This window comes from Papilio xuthus, unplaced genomic scaffold, assembly GCF_000836235.2.
Source record: "Papilio xuthus unplaced genomic scaffold, Pxut_1.1 DF825946.1, whole genome shotgun sequence".
In the NCBI taxonomy this organism is placed as follows: Eukaryota; Metazoa; Arthropoda; class Insecta; order Lepidoptera; family Papilionidae; genus Papilio; species Papilio xuthus.
This window is the reverse complement of record NW_013532703.1, coordinates 950,680-968,245: the sequence shown is the minus strand read 5'-3', so window position 1 is coordinate 968,245 and position 17,566 is coordinate 950,680. Positions and strand designations below refer to the sequence as shown.

General features: G+C 33.6%; 3 protein-coding genes across 4 annotated transcripts; 1 reads left to right on the top strand and 2 right to left on the bottom strand.

Annotated features, from left to right (window-relative positions):
* Positions 1-5,345, top strand: LOC106124834 (uncharacterized). Its single transcript, XM_013321826.1, has 7 exons — positions 1-140; positions 380-443; positions 608-767; positions 1,070-1,193; positions 1,470-1,638; positions 4,829-4,954; positions 5,102-5,345. Exons 2-7 carry the CDS (start codon positions 387-389, stop codon positions 5,285-5,287), a joined length of 822 nt encoding a protein of 273 aa, XP_013177280.1. The 5' UTR covers positions 1-140; positions 380-386; the 3' UTR covers positions 5,288-5,345.
* On the bottom strand, positions 2,725-4,588 carry DEF8 (differentially expressed in FDCP 8 homolog). The gene has a single exon (XM_013321825.1). The coding sequence runs from the start codon at positions 4,302-4,304 to the stop codon at positions 2,979-2,981; it is 1,326 nt and encodes a 441-aa protein (XP_013177279.1). The 5' UTR covers positions 4,305-4,588; the 3' UTR covers positions 2,725-2,978.
* Positions 5,346-9,644: 4,299 nt separating the features above from the next.
* LOC106124590 (uncharacterized) lies at positions 9,645-16,674 on the bottom strand. 2 transcript variants are annotated; one of them, XM_013321430.1, is made up of 8 exons: positions 16,588-16,674; positions 14,840-14,972; positions 14,405-14,577; positions 14,136-14,239; positions 13,288-13,439; positions 12,624-12,698; positions 12,430-12,545; positions 9,645-12,042 (listed from the first exon to the last, which is right to left on the bottom strand). In XM_013321430.1, exons 2-8 carry the CDS (start codon positions 14,961-14,963, stop codon positions 10,918-10,920), a joined length of 1,869 nt encoding a protein of 622 aa, XP_013176884.1. In that variant the 5' UTR covers positions 14,964-14,972; positions 16,588-16,674; the 3' UTR covers positions 9,645-10,917. The 2 variants fall into 2 exon arrangements, with proteins under 2 accessions (XP_013176884.1, XP_013176885.1); XM_013321431.1 differs by lacking the exon at positions 16,588-16,674 and adding an exon at positions 15,829-15,907.
* Between the last annotated feature and the right edge of the window lie 892 nt (positions 16,675-17,566).

The following is a 17,566-nucleotide window of genomic DNA, read 5'->3' as shown; positions in this document are numbered from 1 at the left end:
CCCAACTGCGCATGTCTCGCTTACGTCAAACTACACGCTATAAACACAAGATTTGTTCAGTATTGTATATGAATTGAATAAAAATAGGAATTATAACAAATATTTAACATAATTTAAGTGAAGAAACAAATAATCGTAAGGTTTGTGTAAATTTATACTTTTATTGCATAATAGTTCATCACATTTGAATTATTAATAAGAGTTGAAGACAGAATTTAAATGTAAAAATTAATTTTACGTAAACATTTTTAAATTCTCTAATATGATTTCTTTTGTTATTAATTTCAACTTTGTCGTAAAATGAGTTGACGGATATGAGAAAAGAAATGAAAATTTATCAAGAAATAGGTTATAATTATATGTTTTTCTTTGTTTATAGATTAGAAATGACTTCGGGCAATTCAGGAGCCGTATTTTTTTTAGGAACAAGAGCCCATTATCAGGTAATAAAACTATTTTATCTAGATTATTGTACAACAATTGTATTTATTATTTTTTCAAGAAATATTAGATTCTATCAATGCAAAGTCCAATTTCTACTGTTCTATTTTCGTAATTTGAAAAGAAAAATAGTTTAATCATTTTCGTTGTTCACCCTTACTTCTAGGTTTTAGACCAGCCTGAATCTAGATTCGATTCAGAGAACGGCAACACGTCAACGGAGACAATATACCAGAATCCGAGCAGTCAGGAGCTGTGGTCCAAACCGCAGACCAGCTATGATGACGTTGACAGGAGGAATTGGAACTGTGAAGGTGACGTCACTGGTAAGTTTAGAACTATTTTTTGTTTATTCAAGTAACATTCAAAACAAACTTTTCAAGAGAGCAGTTAGTTATCAGGAGGAAAAAGGGTTGACTACGCTTGCGTTTAATCACACCTTGCTTCGTAGCATCCTGGTTAATTGTGCTTATCTTTCATATAGAGTCAGGTATTGTTAGCCAAACTATAGAATCGAACCATAGATATCCAAGAAATTTGGTCATATATTAGAATGAGTTCTTGTTTAATTTAATTTGACAAAACTCTACACAACCTCTGAAGTGTAAGCTAACAACATGTGTTCTAGTGACATACGAGAAAGAAAAACAAGAGATAGGTGTTGGTGTGAAGAGACGGACCAAAAGACGTCAGAGCGAGGCCGCGCTTTGCGAGGAACTGCGTCCTGCTGCACTCAATTGCCTAGCTGATAAGTAAGTACTAAGATAAATAGACATAAAGGGAATCTCTTAATGTAGAGTTACTAAAATAATCTTGTCAAATTACTTCGTTTAACTTAAATTTGTTACATCTATACTTATAAAACCGTAGTACGCTATGGCCGTTTAGATTTCAAGATTTACTAATCACTTTTAAAAGATAGAGACAAGCTGTTTTTAAAGTCCAAATCAAAGTTCATCGAGACTGTCAGCTTTGCACTTACGTTGAAGACGCCATATAGCATCTCTTTAGTTAAAGTTAAATTCCAGCGAGCCGCCGAAGCCTAAACCCCGTCGTGTTTCTCTGCTGGGCTTCCTAAGCTCGTTGGCGCGTCGCAAGCGCCGCCTGGAGTCAGACCAAGTGCAGTATCTACGTCATCTGGAGAGTGCATTAACTAACTGCACTTATAGGGAGTCTTGTCGCTGTCTCGATTGCCAGGTAAGATAGTTATTACAACAGACCAGGTGGTAGCTATACGCAAACCAAAAATTCCAAAAGCTATTAGTAGGAGTGATCGTATATTGTTAACACGTTAAACGCCATAGTAGAAATAGAAAAAACTTTTTGCTGGAAATAGATGGGTAATGTGGAATCTTCTATATCTAGTTAAGGGTTCAATAAGGAGCTGGGTTCCGCAGATTAAAAACTTCATGAGGTCATAGATTCCCTACACTCTACTACGTAGTACTACGGCCTACTACGCCCTAGGTACTACTACGAGTGGCGTTTGACGTGTTAATAAAAATCAATTTCATGTACAAGCCGTCTTTACGTTACTTATGAAGTAAGGTGAGGCAAATTTTTAAATTTTATGTTTGTCAATCATCATTTGGTAATGTTGAGCTGACGTATGAGGAAGTAACAATATTATGATTAGTATTATTTCTTTTCAAAACTGACGAAGATGCTCGTAGGCTACATTTGTCACAATTTTTTTTTAATTCCTCGTGAACAACTCTTAGCCTTTTTTCTTACTTATACTATAAATGCGAATGTATGGATAGATTGATATTTATTAGTAGGTATCTCCAGAACAGTTGCATTGATCTCGCTGAAATTTGACATGTATGTAGGACAGTCTGGAAGAACACGTAAGTTACTAATTATTTTTTTATTCCGCGCGGTCAGTCGCGGGCGACTACTAGTCTTGCATAAAACATTACACGCTTTCCGCACGTGTGTAGTACTATATTTTTATGCAACTACAATTATTATGATTTAAATCGTCGTGCTTCGTATCTATAGTGAGGTCGTACAGTTGAACTGGGTAAAACAATTTAGTACATCAATATAAATAGGACGTACACGCGTGACCTTGTGTTTACGATAACGTTGCAGGAAGTTTGCAAAATACTGCAACTGCGTGTTTACATTATACGAACTTTAAACATTTGTTTGAATCCGTCACGGGTAAATTGTGAATGCTGTCAGTCTTTAATGTACCTAGTTAATTTGCTAGAAATAATGCAACATATATTTTTTTTATACACAAGATGAATAGAAAGGTAAAAATAAAAGAAGGTATAGATTAAAAAGAATTTATTGAAGCCGCAACTTTAATGAATCACAGAATTTGAAAAATTTCGAAGACTTTTTTTTTAATTAAAGCTTTTTTTCTTGATCTTAAAAACAGCACCAGCCAATATTCTATCACAATATATATTGTTGCATTAAAACTTTATGTACTATAACCTTATATTTTAACACGAAAATGTTAAATAAATAAAAAAAAAATGATTTAACATTATTTACAGGTCAATTGTAATTTGTTGTAAAAATTATTCAACAAACTTGTCTATGTCATATTCTAAATTTGAATCAACATCGTCACTTTGTGTTGTCTTCTTCCTGTCTTCTAATCTTATACATTTGAGACACTTCTGTCCTTTTCTAAGCCAACAACCTCTGTGATACATAGAGTTACATTTCTCACACATGATGGCGCCACTATCAAATGGATATAGAATCTCATTATTACTGCATATCTCACACAAATATCCTTTTCCGGAACACAAAGAACAATTTGTTATGTGTGACCGACAGACTTCAGTTAACTCTGTCAATTGAGTTTCTAATGTACCATCATTTATTGCCTGTAAATGGGACATACTGTACTTCTTATTTACATCTCCTAGTTGGATAAATAACGGAGAGAGTAACAAGCTACCTTCACCGCACGCACATAGGTACCTTCTCATCCATTCTAAATCCTTCCGCATTTTATGCACCCACTCTAACTCGGCTGTAAAACTAAACAACTTAGAATTTATATTCTCAACATCTATATATGGTCTTGTCCAAGATAATGTTAACATTTGATATGCAATTCTTGATATATAACGCTTCTCCCAATCCCAATTATGTACAACTCTTGCTGGTATCGCAGATAGATCATTCCAATGGCATGTTGTACAGAAATATAATCCAGTGTAATCACATAACCTTGGCTCATTCCATGAATCTTTAAAAGTCAAAGCAGTATGACACTCCGCACATTTATAATCTTGAGCCGAAAGACCTTTTTCCGGACAGATATTCATTTCAAATTCACCTTTCTCTGTCATCACAACGTGCGCACACATCCTACATATATCATCAACACATTTGTAATGACACAAGTAGCCGCAGTCAGAACAAATGTATGAACACTGAACTATACTCCAAATAACCCCACTGCAATGATCACAATACTGTTTTCTATTACTAGGATTCAATTGCTGCTCAAAATGATGACCTTTTATAGATACCTTGACTCTCTGTTCCCCATCATTGTCTTTTAAATCTTCCAAACGTAACCTCAATTCTACTAAATACCTGACCAACCATTTTCGTTCGTCGGAGCACTGAGGGCTGTTCAATACGAGTTCTTTGCATTGTTTTATAGCTTTTTCTACCTCTTCTCGCGTCGCTGAATTGTGAATTTTGAGTTTCTTGTTTGCGATCGACTTCGGTACGTAATTTGAGTCGTAACTTTCTTCTGCTGAGACGCAGCCCGAGGTGGAGGATGACGAGGCAGTTCTCGTGGTGACATCAGCGCTCCGCGGGCTGCAGCATATCAAGCTATTGCGATACTTGGGCGAGTCGTTTGCCAACGCTGCGGCCATCGTAATTTACTAATGACTTATTACAAATCGCGTTGTAACAAAATCCAGTATAACATTGTTAAACACGTCGTCCTTGGATGGTATTGCGATGTGCAGATTTTACGATTTAGTACAAATATGATTTAAAAACACACATGTTACGTATCACGGCTTTCCTTTCCTTTGTTTGACATGAATATTAATGATTCAAAGCCGTTAATATGTATTTGTCATTGTTATAAATTATTGCTTTGCTTTTGATATTTGTGACAGTGACATTTATGTTTAAAGTTTGACGTTTTTATTTTATTGTGTTGGTACTCGGCGCTTGTGTTTCGTTTTACGTATAATATCGTGTTAGGCAGCATTAGTAAATTAACCACAAGTATTGATAAACTTAAACTACAAAGTTTTTTTTAAATACACAATAGTTTTCAATGAGCTAATAATTTACGTACTTACAGCAACAGATGAGGAAATGGCAATGGGCAAATTAAAATAAAACAGAAATACACACAAATAAGCTGTATGTATTTGGTTTGCAGAGTCGATATTTCGAATGTGACGAAAGCGACGAGGAGTACAGTTCCGACGAGAGTGAGTACACACCGCGGTACACCGTCCATCCTGAGCCAATCGCCGAACATGATAACGATGACTCTGATGATGATGTATGAATATACACAATTATTTTCTGTACCGCTCTCTGCTTGATCATATCCGCATCTTGTTTGCTGTGGTCTTTTACCTGCTTCTCTACTGGCTTTTACGGAATATTGCAGAAACTAATACAAAGTAAAATATTACATACTTCTCAGGTATTTACAAACTCAGTGGCCGGTGATAACACATCAACTGATCTTCTACTCGACACCAAGGAGAAGATGTCAATCTCCTCGGACCCGCTGGACGAGGAGGCAGGCCTAGACCTGGAGGTGGCGGCCGGAACTCCCGTGCTGCTTAACTATCTCCTCACTCATCCTATCACATGTGCCATTCAGTAATCGTACCAACATAAATATCTTAATTGGCGCTATTTTCAAACTTTTTAATGTTTTCAGAAAGCACACTACTCATTGTTTTTTTTCTAACTCTGACCAAGATAAATTGACTTTAGATCTTCTTTTGTTTTTTTTTATTTAATGCTGGTTTCTTATAGCTTTCATTTGAATTCAAGGCATCTTATGAAGTGCACTTAAATTTTATTGCCTTTTTCCCTTTTGGCTTATTCGCGCCCTTCGTATATCTTTATTTTAATGACTGTATAAGATATGTGTAGATAAATAATGTGCCTTGAGGCATTTATAGGCCTCAATTAAAACACTCGCCACAAAAAACACCAAAGAGCCTACTTAGGATAAGATTTAGTTTCCGCATGTATTTGAAATAAGACGAGTTAATCCGTTCATATAAATAAAATAATGAGTATTATTATTATTATAAGTGAGGTTATACATTGTTATTTGTGTGAATTGAAACGAAGCGAATACTGTATTTGTTAGTTGAGATCTTGAACCAAAATATGACAAAGGATAGCTTTATGCAAAAAGTGTAAAGTATGTTAATGTCAAATAAGTTCTGATTTTGACGCTGAAGGTTATTGAGTAGTTTTCTGGCCTAAAATGCACAAATATATAATAAGCTTATATAGATTTTAAAGTAAAAATCAGCTAAAATCACTGTATAATGAAATGTCCTTCTATTTAAAATAATAAATCGTAGACGCTTAATAAAATGTTCATGAATTATAGATAAAATATAAATTGACCAAAAAAAATTTCTTACCATTTAAAAACGAAAGTTTATGAAAAATTTCAAGTTCAACTTTTGTCTCTGATATATGCATTCTTGTTATAAAAACGATAAAAAAAGTAATAAAAGTGGAAATTAAAAAAATGCTTATTCTCCTCAAGTAGTTTTAAGCAGTTTTACCAATGTTTAGTATATCGAAATAAATTGAAGTATTCATCGAAATATGCTTAAAAATTATATTTATTTATGCCATAGTAAATAGTAATTATAAATAGACTAAATATATAAGCGCATTAAAACCAGTACCTGCTTAAATTTATAATACTTTTTTGTTATTTTTACTCGTTTAATTTTAACAATGACGCTTTCTATTAAAATCTATGTAAAAATCCAAGAGAAATATTGTACGAAATAAATTTAAAATCTGAACAATCAAAATTGTGTATTTTATCCGTCCTATTTAGTGTAAATTGTATTGTGTTTGAAAAAACAATATACTTTTGTGTGTGGTCGCACTAGAAACAAAGTTTCTAAAATTTTGGCGACTCTTAACTTTGCGCGAATGAAAACGTCTGCGCAAAACAGAATTTTAGGTGTAGCGGGATGCGGGGGGAGGGCACGCATCGCGCCTATGACCTTGGGTCGCTAGTTTATTTGAAAAGAATGTTAGTATTTAGTTCAGTTAAAGATTTTTTTTTATATATCATAAGGTGGCAAACGAGCGAGCGACCACCTGGAATCGCTGAAATAGCGAAGTGACCGTTGCCCATAGACATACGCAATCGCATATGCGTTGCCTACCTTTAATCGACGGAGAAGAGGATGCACAGAAAGAAAATATTTTCCCTTTCCATGCATCCTCTCATCCGGAAAGTCCATTTTCACTTCCAATCCTTGCCTTATAAAGAAAAGGATGGGAAGGGAAAGAGGATTAAATTAGGCCTCCGTGACGCACACTCATCAGACGAAACGCGGAATTGCTTCCACTTGACGCCTGTCTTCTGTGTGGTCGTGGTATTTCACCGGGCGAGCCGGGACAATTCGTGCGAAGATGTTAAAGCGGGCTCTACCACTGTTGCAAAGATAGTTAGGAGTTAGTATTTGACATAATTTTCGTACGTCAGGGTCTGAATAAAAAAACATATAGAAATATTTCATTTTATTAATATTATAAATTTTTCAGTGAAGCAGCATACACTGATTTCAAATAAATTTGGTATGTTAAATATTAACAAAACCTCAACATAGCCTAGGACTACCAGTGCACGATAACATAATACCTTGCTTTCCCAGAATTTATGAGCAATCAATTTAAGTGAACGCATTAATTTGCCAGGAATTTAATATTCTTATTTTGAACCGGATAACTATGACGTCATCGTAGTATCATGTTATCGTGCATGAATAGTATTGGGCAGTTGTATGACGTCATTATAAAATCTACCGCACTATTCGTAGCTATGTAAAATTTTGCTAATTTATATGAGTAGGCACTTACAAAATTATTACCGATAAATGCAATATAGAAAGAGGGCTCTAAATTAAAAACTTTATATATTTGTAAGCAAATATTTACTCTATTTGCATTTATATTATGGAAGAATATACAATGGCATTTCTAGCCTTTGTGTAGGAAAGGATTTTTTATATTCTATTTTATGATTTCTATTTGGACGTAGATAGAAATAACTTCAAAAAATAGGTTGTAAAAAATATTGCACATTGAAAAAAAGAACGGAAGAGGTGAGTTGTATAAAAATATTGTCTATGGATAAAGAAAAAAGAAAAATAAAAAAAATATTGCATTTTTAATAGTTACATTTCTTTTTCATCCAAATTTTTTACATAATATCTCGAACATTGTGTTACAATAAAATTAAATTTTCTTCCGACAAATTCATACTTCTATAAAACCTTACAGTTTACATATCTTATATTATCTTACTCATTAATTTACAATTAAATGACACCCAAATTTAAGGTACATTTTCATCAATTTCGTGAACATATGAAGGTAGCACTGACGTCATTATAAATTAGGAGCCAGTGGAAATTACCTTAAATGAGACGCGTATAATTTTATATATTTTAAGTTACAACATACTGTTGATATACATTCAACGCTCCATTTACCTAATACTAATCAATTTTAACTTAATATACTATGCGAGCACAATAACATAAGACTTCATATCATGACGACATATCCACATGTGATTTCTAAACCAAACATAGTATTCAATTGCGCTAGCTTATGATTGGACATTGATAATGACGGTGACGTCAGTGTATCATGTTATTGCACACGGGTAGTATTCAAATTGTGCATATTTTCTATACAGGTACATAATTAAAATTTCACACAAAGTACTAGACCGGTTTGAGATATGAGTTATTTTATTGGATATTGCAAAAATGTCATGTAATGAGGTATTTAATTTAGAATTGAGCAATGAAATTGAAATATAAAAACAATACTTATTTTAAGCGATAAGAATTAATAAACGGCTGGCGTAAGTTGTTAAAAATGGAAGATGAATGATAATAAAGACATAATAAAACAAATTTTTGATAGTTACTGCCGGTTTCCACTGCAGAAAAACGTTTGAACGCGTTCCAAAGTAGAATTATATTGCACTAATCACTTGCCATTGCCAAGTGAAAAAAGGTTTTAATTTAGATTTACTGAGATCTTTATAAAAGTACATATAATAACGATTCAAATTGATTTTATTTTATGAAAATTTAGAATAAATATTTTAGAATATAATTAAATTCATGTATATTAATAACAACGGCAAATTTTTGAGGTTATTTTTTGTGTATACGCTTAATAATTTTCCGGTAAAAGTAAAGTTCGATTAATAGGGCAGTCTCACAAGGCACTGGATATTCATAGTTTGAGAATAATTTAAGGCACCAATGCACAATTATAATTGCTATATTGTTAGCAAAAGAATTTTAACAATGTTTATAATCTTGAAGTCTGATGTAATTTTCGCGCCATTTTAATTATTTTAAAAATAATCAAATTTCATAAGTGTCAACAAGGCTGCCAACCTGACGATATAGTTAACAGTAAGTAAGGCAAAGGTACTAAGGACGTACAGCTTGTGTTTTATCGAAAATATAGAATTATTTTACTGTAATTAAATTGATAGTTATTATTCGTTAATATTACAATTAAATATAGCATTTTTTTCTCAAGATAATTAAAATATACTGCTATTTATGATTTGGTTAAAAATTTCCTCCAATTTACCAATTATATTATCTATTTTATGTGTAGAAGATTGAGATATCATTCGAAATTATAAACGAAAAATTATTAAATTTTCTGCATCGTTTATTTTTGTAGTTATTATTTTAAATAATAATTAATTATTCAATTAATCTATTCAATATAATCTGTATAAGCGAGAAACTCGTCTATAAGAGAAACATCTAGACGAGAAAAATATCGCGGTCTGTTGAAGTCATGCTTTATCCAAGTTATGTACTCTATAATTTCAAGTACGTAATATTCCAAATTAATACAAAACATATTTATGCTCTTTCTCGGTTTTATTAATAAATTAATTAAAAACTAAATACTACATACTTATACAGAAAATTTAATATTAATTCCTTTTTTTAAATGTCACAATGAATTTTCCCAAGCCATTTATAAAAAAGTACATTCTTGTTGATGACCAAAAAAACGACACAGGATTCTATGACTGAGTCCAACAAAAAATCACTAAAAACCCATTGGGATTTATGACTTAATTACAATCCTTTTCAAATAATAATAAATTGGGTAATTGTCATGGCTGAAGCCAATAAACAATTTCGAATTTTTGCTTATTTTTAGGTATTAAATCCATCCACTCTTTTGCTAAGTAATTAATTTTTGACTTATCTTAAGAACAAATAATTGTGTTCAACCATAAGCCAAATACACATAAAACTTCGCCCATTTACAAAAAAAAGCATGCTGTTTTAAATGACCGATGTTTGAAAAGTTGGCAACATTGTACACACCTTTTATTCCTTTATTTCTATTAGCTCCAGGCCATAAAAAAATATCATGAAGGCTATTAAGTCATAATATGCGAAAATCTTTGGAAATGCAACTGAGTACCAGACTATTGTACTTCATTACAAAATTTAAGCATTTCTCACAAAAAATTTGGAAATATAGATATCATAATAATTCAAATATGTCCGTAGGTTACGATAAAATGAATCTGTTTGTCTATCTTGAAAATTTGTTCATTATGCATTGGAATTCTATTCTCGTGCCGCCATTTTTGACGTCAAAGCGAATTCACTTAACCTCAATCATTTTAAGTAAATTAAATCTAACATATTAACTACACCAAATATTAAACGGTTTACACATTTACCTTAAATTTATATTCACAATGAATAAACCACAATTCATTATAATCCTAAGAAAATGTATTGAAACTAAATATCTAACCTTATTTGTGACATATAAATGGACACTGCAACACAATTTCACATCAAAACTTTCACATTTAAATAATATTATAAAGTTGGGATATTATGATCTAAAATTTTAGCCTAGTGTTTATACAAACACAGTCTGTAAGCACCTGATTCTTACTTTAGCACGTTCAAAGGCGAATATACATAATTTTCTAAATAATTTGTGCGGCCGTAATATTAAATCAGACCGAAACACGACAGATTAAAAATATTCCTTCAGAGTTACCATATTTAAATATCGAAAATGTTTGTATTACGAAAAGAGACACGCGGTTGTTCGAACTACATTCACCCTGCACGGATTTAACATGTAGCATTTGCTGGCACTTTGTTTTTAAGTTGGCATCACTGACTCACTGTTACACATGTCACTAAAATTTTTATGTCACTAACTATTATAATCCTTGTCGCATCTATCATCGTGATCCCAGTACTTCTGGTTCCTGGGGACTTCGGTCACATTTCTCCGGGGCGGAGTCTTCCCGGAGTTGCCTTGCTCCTGGCTGTCTCCACTGTTCCGTCTATTCATTCTGGAACCGGTGGTACTTTGCCGTGACTCACGCGAGCTTCTGGACACGGATCGAAACTTCTCCCCCTTTTCTTCATCATCATTCACATTATCCTTGGACCGTTGTCTAGACCAATTACGCTGTCTATTCTTATTAGAATCTTCTTTAATATCGGTCTTTTCTTTGCGCCAGTTTTCCACAGGTTTGCTGTTCCTAGTATTGCTTGTCTTCTGTATCTCATTGTTGACTCGTTCGGGGTTGGGTTTGGGTGGTTCCGCTGTGTACTGTGGTACAAAGTCCCCTTGGGGTGTAAAGTTTTGATTGTTAGAGTATTGGTTTTGTATATAAGCGCCATCACCTTGTTGAAGGTAGTTGGGATAATTATCTTGGTAATTAAATCTATTCGGAGGTGGGTAATCAGGTACTGTGACTGGGTAAGTTTGCTGCAGACCGGGTGGCAGCACATTAGGGTTAAACATTGGGTCAATTATTTCCTCTTGTTTCTCTTCTTCGGCCTGTCTCCAGGAATTTAAATCATATCTTTTGGAGAGGCTTGTTTTAGTAATTCTTGAATCGAATGTTTCTTGGGACAACGCTTGTTCTTGTCTTAGCAGTCCGGCTCCTGCGCCTAGGATTGGTCTTAATTTAGGCTTTGGATCATCATCATGGTTGAGGCTGACTTGGGAGAGATTCTGCCCCACTTTATCAGTGCTAGCATCGGAGCTGCCGTCGGATCTGTACTCGTCTTTCTCAGGGCTCTTCTTCCAGGACCCGTAGCTGACTTCGCTGAAGCTCTCCTCATTGCTGAGGTCTAGATGTGCTGCGTAGAACTGTTGCAGCGTGTTTGGTAGTGGTAGGAACTTGTTGAGACACAGATCAGCTGATAGAAGGAGCCAGATGATGTTGACGGGCGGTGGAGTGAGCAAACGCAGCTTTATTGATATAGACAGTTCGTCTAATTCATGTGACATAACGGACAGAAGTTCCCGACCGTTTTGCATGAGCTGAAATTAAACACACTTAATATTAATAATCTTACTATTGTTGGAAAGAAAATCCGACAGTGTGCCGGTGCATCGGCACATCACTAGCCTTACTAAAATGTGGTCCCCTCACTTATCGTTCTGACACTTGATTTGGTAACGAAAGAACGCCATTCGCGTCAAAGCATTCTAACTAATAACATCTTAAACTATATCTTATTAATAATCTTACTGCGAACGTTTGGATGGATAGATGTTTGTTTGAAGGTATCTCCAGAACGGCTGTATGGATCTTGATGAAATTTGGCATACATATAGAACATAGTTTGAAAGAACATATAGGCTATGAATTTTTTTTTGAATTCCGCACTGACGGATTCTCGGACAATAGCTAGTAGTGAAATGTACCTGTGTTGCCAGACTACGATGTGCGCGCACGTCATCAGAGGCCAATAGAGCTCGCATGTATTGTAGAAGAGGACTCGCCAAGATGTGCACTTTATTGCCATTACATAGACGTGCCTCTGAAAATTACAAAAAATATCATAAGAAAAAAATATTATACTCTGATGGCTATTTACGTAAGTAAAAATTATACAAACCGGCAAAATAATCTCCCATAAGGTTGGCAGCATTTATCAAATACAACGGATTTGATCGTTCCAGAACATCCAGTTCTGAAATTAACAAAATAATGTTGTTAAATAAATTACATACATTTTACTCATCAAAAGTAAATTTTGAATTTAGAGGATGATTAATTTGTCCCCTTCCCTTAAAAAATAATTCAAATAAAATTCAAATTAACCTCAAAGATTACGACCACACAGAAGGCACACTAAGGTGCGAATTCATTAGCAGTCCATATTCCCTTCCCATCCTTTTAATATAAGGAAACGATTGGAAGGTGAAGTGAATTTCATGGAGGAAACGCATAGGAAAAAGAAATATTCTCTATCTGTTTGCCCCACACCGACAAATAAGTCCCCATTGAGGGACTCGGAGCCTACCATAAGTTTGGGTTAACTAAGCCATAGTCACGTTGGGCCAGTGTGAGTTGACTTCACACATATCTTTGAATGTCTTACATATGTGCAGCATCATGATGTTTTCCTCGGGTATATGTACATATGTAAATCGAACCTAGGACCTGCAGATTATGAGTCAAGTGCTTTAAATCGAATGAATTTAGGCAATGTATCTGCAATCCAAGTGAGCGCTTGCTCGTTTAACATAGTATTGATAGTATTCCAACAGTGTACTGACTGGTGAATGTCCCCTGCATGACAATGTTGAGTAGGGCTCCACGCAGCAGCTGCTGGCGCTGCTGGCGGGTGAAGGACGCCCCGACAGCTGCCAGCTTGCGTGACGTCACCGCACTCTGCAACGCCGCCGCGCGGAACGAAGCGAACGCCATACTGGAAAGAGAAAATTATTGTATTACAAACCATGTTATGTGTATATCTTTATATATATAATTCTTCTGTGAGTGTGTATGTCACTGAACTTCTCTCAAACAACTGGACTGATTTTGATGAAATTTTTTGTGTGTGTTCAAGGGGATCTGGGAATGGTTTAGATTCACAATTTTCATCAAATATTAACTTCATATTAATTTATTTAAATTAAAGACGTGTAGACAGGACAACGTCTGTCGGGTCCGCTAGTATTAATTTATTTATTCAGATACTAAAGAGCCTTATACAATGTAACTAATATTAAAAAGGCCAAGGTTTAGATGGATGGATAGATGAATGTTTGTTAGGAGGTATCCCCAAAACAGCTGAATGATTCTCGATGAAATTCGGAATAGATGTAGAACATAGTCTGATAGAATAGATTAAATACTAATGAAGTTTGTTTTTTTAATTCCGCACAGAAGGTGGCCCGTTAAACTCTAATACAAAGTATTTACATTATTGTAGTTTTTAAAATCAAATTAAATGGAATTAATGTGAAATTATAAACAGATTAAAAACAGACATATTTATATAAGCAATTTAAACACATAACATATATCTATTGGACTGTTTTATTAAATTTTGTTGAATTTTTCCATTAATCACAAGAATAAGCGCTAGTAGTTGAGAAAAAGATGCATTTGCAAAACTCACTGTAATCTTGTTTCATCTGTGCACATATTAGTTACTGTTGTTTCAAAGTTACGCAGCTTCCTATTAAACTGGATTCCATCTTCACCGGGCGAAAATTGTTCTAACTACAATAAAAATAAAGTATAAATTTAGAAAACCATTTTTCTATAATACTATCTATGATGCTAATAAGATAAGTTGCCACAGTAAAATAATCGTGTTGCCTTTCCATAGATTTTCACCTTAAGCATAGACAGGACAATTAAAATAATACAACAAATATAACATACCAAAGCCAGTAGTGGCAGAAACTGTTCATCAATATGCAACAACTCTTTAACACCTGGATCCTCATCTTCAATAGCTCGGCTCAACTTGACCGGCTTTAAATCCATATCCTCTTTGATATCTAACTCGCTTTCCTTCACCATTTCTACTTTGTTTACATCTATTTTTGATGGATCTAAAATATTTAAAGTAATATTAATTCCCAGTAGTCACTAAATTACATATTTATACACTTTTATTGCTATTACAAAGTACATATATAAAGACTTGATGAAAACTAATTCACATAGTAAGAGTGGCCTTATCGCTATAAGTGATATCATTGTTGTACTTCTTAAAAGTTTATTACTACATTTCCACAATTGAAAGATTCATATATAAAAACAATCCAATCCAATGGTCATGAAAGGGTGTTTAAGGAGTAAGAACTTATGTACCTGTGGTCCTCGGACTGAGCTCAGCTAGGGTACGCGCGTCGCGTTCGTCCGGGTCGCCGCCGGGCCGCGGCTCGCGCAGGTGGTGCCGCCCCGTGTAGCCCCGCCCGCGGCCCAGAGTCGACATCCTTTGCACCTGACATACAACAACCTGTACTTATACAACGGTCAACATTTTCTATGGCTTTCACTCTATCAAAGTTTCGTCATAATTTGATCTATAGTTTTATGTGCATACAGAAGATATATAAAGATAGATAAGAAACAGTCATTTGGAATCACCCAACACTAAGAGCTTCTAACAGTGAGTTTCCAAGACCAAAATTTGTGTATAAAATATATCATCTTTCACAAAAAAGAGATAATTATATGTTTTTACAAGATTTTGGATGTGTGGATGTCAGTCATCCAAAATAAAATAAAAAACACAAAATCAGAATTTAAAACAGCAGAAAAAAAACATTAAAAATAGCCATAAGCTTATTTGAGAGAATATTTAAAACCAGTAAACAAATTTTATGTACAAAGAGATATGTTAGATCTAGCTGTCGTCCGCGACTCCATCCCAGCAAAATAAAATAAAACATTATTAATAGCCTATGTGTTCTTCCAGACTATGTTCTACATGTATGCCAAATTTCATCATGATCTGTTCAGCCATTCTAAAGATACCTTTAAACAAACATCTATACATCCATCCATCTAAACATTTACATTTATAATATTAGTAAGATTTCATCATTGACATTTTTATGACACGTTTACTTATGGGATTTGAGAGAAGACAGATAGATAAAAAAAGATAACACCATATACATCTCTGTACTGTATGACTTAGTAATACTATTTGTGTTCTTAGTTAATTTGAACCTTTAAATAATTTAATAAATAACTGAATATCATATTTAATGCTTTATTTCTTAATATAGGTAGAATGTTATATCATTTAAAAATTGTGTCAGTTTTTTTTTAATATAAAAGTGACAACTAACCTTATTTAATCCCAAATATGGAAAGAGCCTGACACATATGATGAAATTAAAAAAATAGTACAATGCAACAATAATCTGTACAATATTATTAAAGTGATTTGAATTTTAGATTTTAAGTTTTATGAGATGTAATTCAGTAACTGTAAATCTTTTAAACAAAGCTATTGTGTGGCGCGAAAAAGGCTTTATTACATGACGTCCTTAAAATGACGTCAATACCCATATGTAAAGGCCACGTGTCGTCATATGTTAGTCGAACATATTCCAAATACAAATAAACATTCACTGCAAAGTCACGGAGTACGCGTTATCACAATCTTCTATCGATAAACGGAACTTGACAAGAATGACTTGAAAGAGTCAATAAACTTATAATTTATATATAATTATTCATTTAAAGACAAAAACAAAACCTTTCCCAAGTAATGATTTGACATGATTCCGATAAAATGACAAAAATAAAGTATATTTATTCTCATGAATCTTCCAACGCAAACAAAACGATTGACGCAGATGAATAAATCAAACAGTTTATATAATTTTCCATCATGTTTCATTTATAGCATCTCATACTGTTGACATGCACACAAAATTTAAATCTTATTTAAATGCCATTGGCTACCGGTACACGATTGGATGACGAATTTCGAAAATTACTTTTTTTATTCCCTTACACCTGGCGAAAGTCATCTGTTTGGTTAACTGATTGAAAAATGATTACTGTGTATGTGTAATATTTATACAAACGTATTCACTTACCAAAAGTTAATATTAAAACAAAATCCGTTATTTATTTCCTAGCTGTTTCGTACGGTTGTCATGTACATATATTTCACTACCATATTGGCGACGCTAGTGACTTTCTAGTGACTTAAATAAAATCATAGACAAAACAACACAATATTGACGTTTTACCGATTCCGGAAAATTATTCTAATTTCGGAAAGGTATAATTATAAATCTATATACGAACTATGGACTACTTTTACTATTTGGTTTCGCTTAATTTTAGAAAGCTATAGGAAATTTAGCATAATATATGCTACTTTGTTGTGTTCTTAAGTAACCGTTGATGTGAAGACAATTTCTCCGAGCGACCTGTTTGGTAATGTGTTTTTGGATGCTTGGTTCCATAATTTGCCAAATATCTGACTCCACGGGCGAAACTGTAGACACATCGTCGCTGGGCATAAGTTAAACTAAATTAGAACTAAACAGATTTCCTTTTTTGACTATAATATATCCACCATCTCATGTCGTTTTCTATTTTCTTTGTCTATGAAGCATATTTTCTGACAAATCTACTACTCCAGTCTCACTATTCAAATTTGATAAGAAAGCTATGTCTTCTAAAACAAAACAAACAGAATGTTGTAAGAACCGATGATTTTAAGGACACTGTATAATTATTTTTTTACCGGTTGATGGATGCCTTACCGATCGAAAATGACATTATTGAAACATTTGCTCTAGACCATAGACAGGGGTGAGGTAAATTGAAAGAGGGGGTGTGTTTCAGCTTTCAGATTCAGCTTTTGGTGAATGTGTAATTCTACGTTTTTCAAATGTAATAATAAAATTACACTGCTTTTCTACGCAAGACAGTGTGGTGAAATATTTTTCAATGTTCTCAATAATAATATCAGTCTTTGTTACGCCATTATTTAATTAGAAAATTTATATCAGGACTGCTGGTGTTCGAATTACATATTTTAATATTGGTTTATATTCTTCTTCT

Excerpts from the sequence above, each read along its gene's own strand:
- LOC106124834 (XM_013321826.1), top strand. The coding sequence starts at position 387 with ATGACTTCGGGCAATTCAGGAGCCGTATTTTTTTTAGGAACAAGAGCC. Across the intron at positions 444-607 it reads GAACAAGAGCCCATTATCAG|GTTTTAGACCAGCCTGAATC; the intron begins GTAATAAAACTA and ends CCTTACTTCTAG. Across the intron at positions 768-1,069 it reads CTGTGAAGGTGACGTCACTG|TGACATACGAGAAAGAAAAA; the intron begins GTAAGTTTAGAA and ends CATGTGTTCTAG.
- LOC106124590 (XM_013321430.1), bottom strand. The coding sequence starts at position 14,963 with ATGTCGACTCTGGGCCGCGGGCGGGGCTACACGGGGCGGCACCACCTG. Across the intron at positions 14,578-14,839 it reads GCTCAGTCCGAGGACCACAG|ATCCATCAAAAATAGATGTA; the intron begins GTACATAAGTTC and ends TAAATATTTTAG. Across the intron at positions 12,043-12,429 it reads ATCGTAGTCTGGCAACACAG|CTCATGCAAAACGGTCGGGA; the intron begins GTACATTTCACT and ends GTTTAATTTCAG.
- DEF8 (XM_013321825.1), bottom strand. The coding sequence starts at position 4,304 with ATGGCCGCAGCGTTGGCAAACGACTCGCCCAAGTATCGCAATAGCTTG.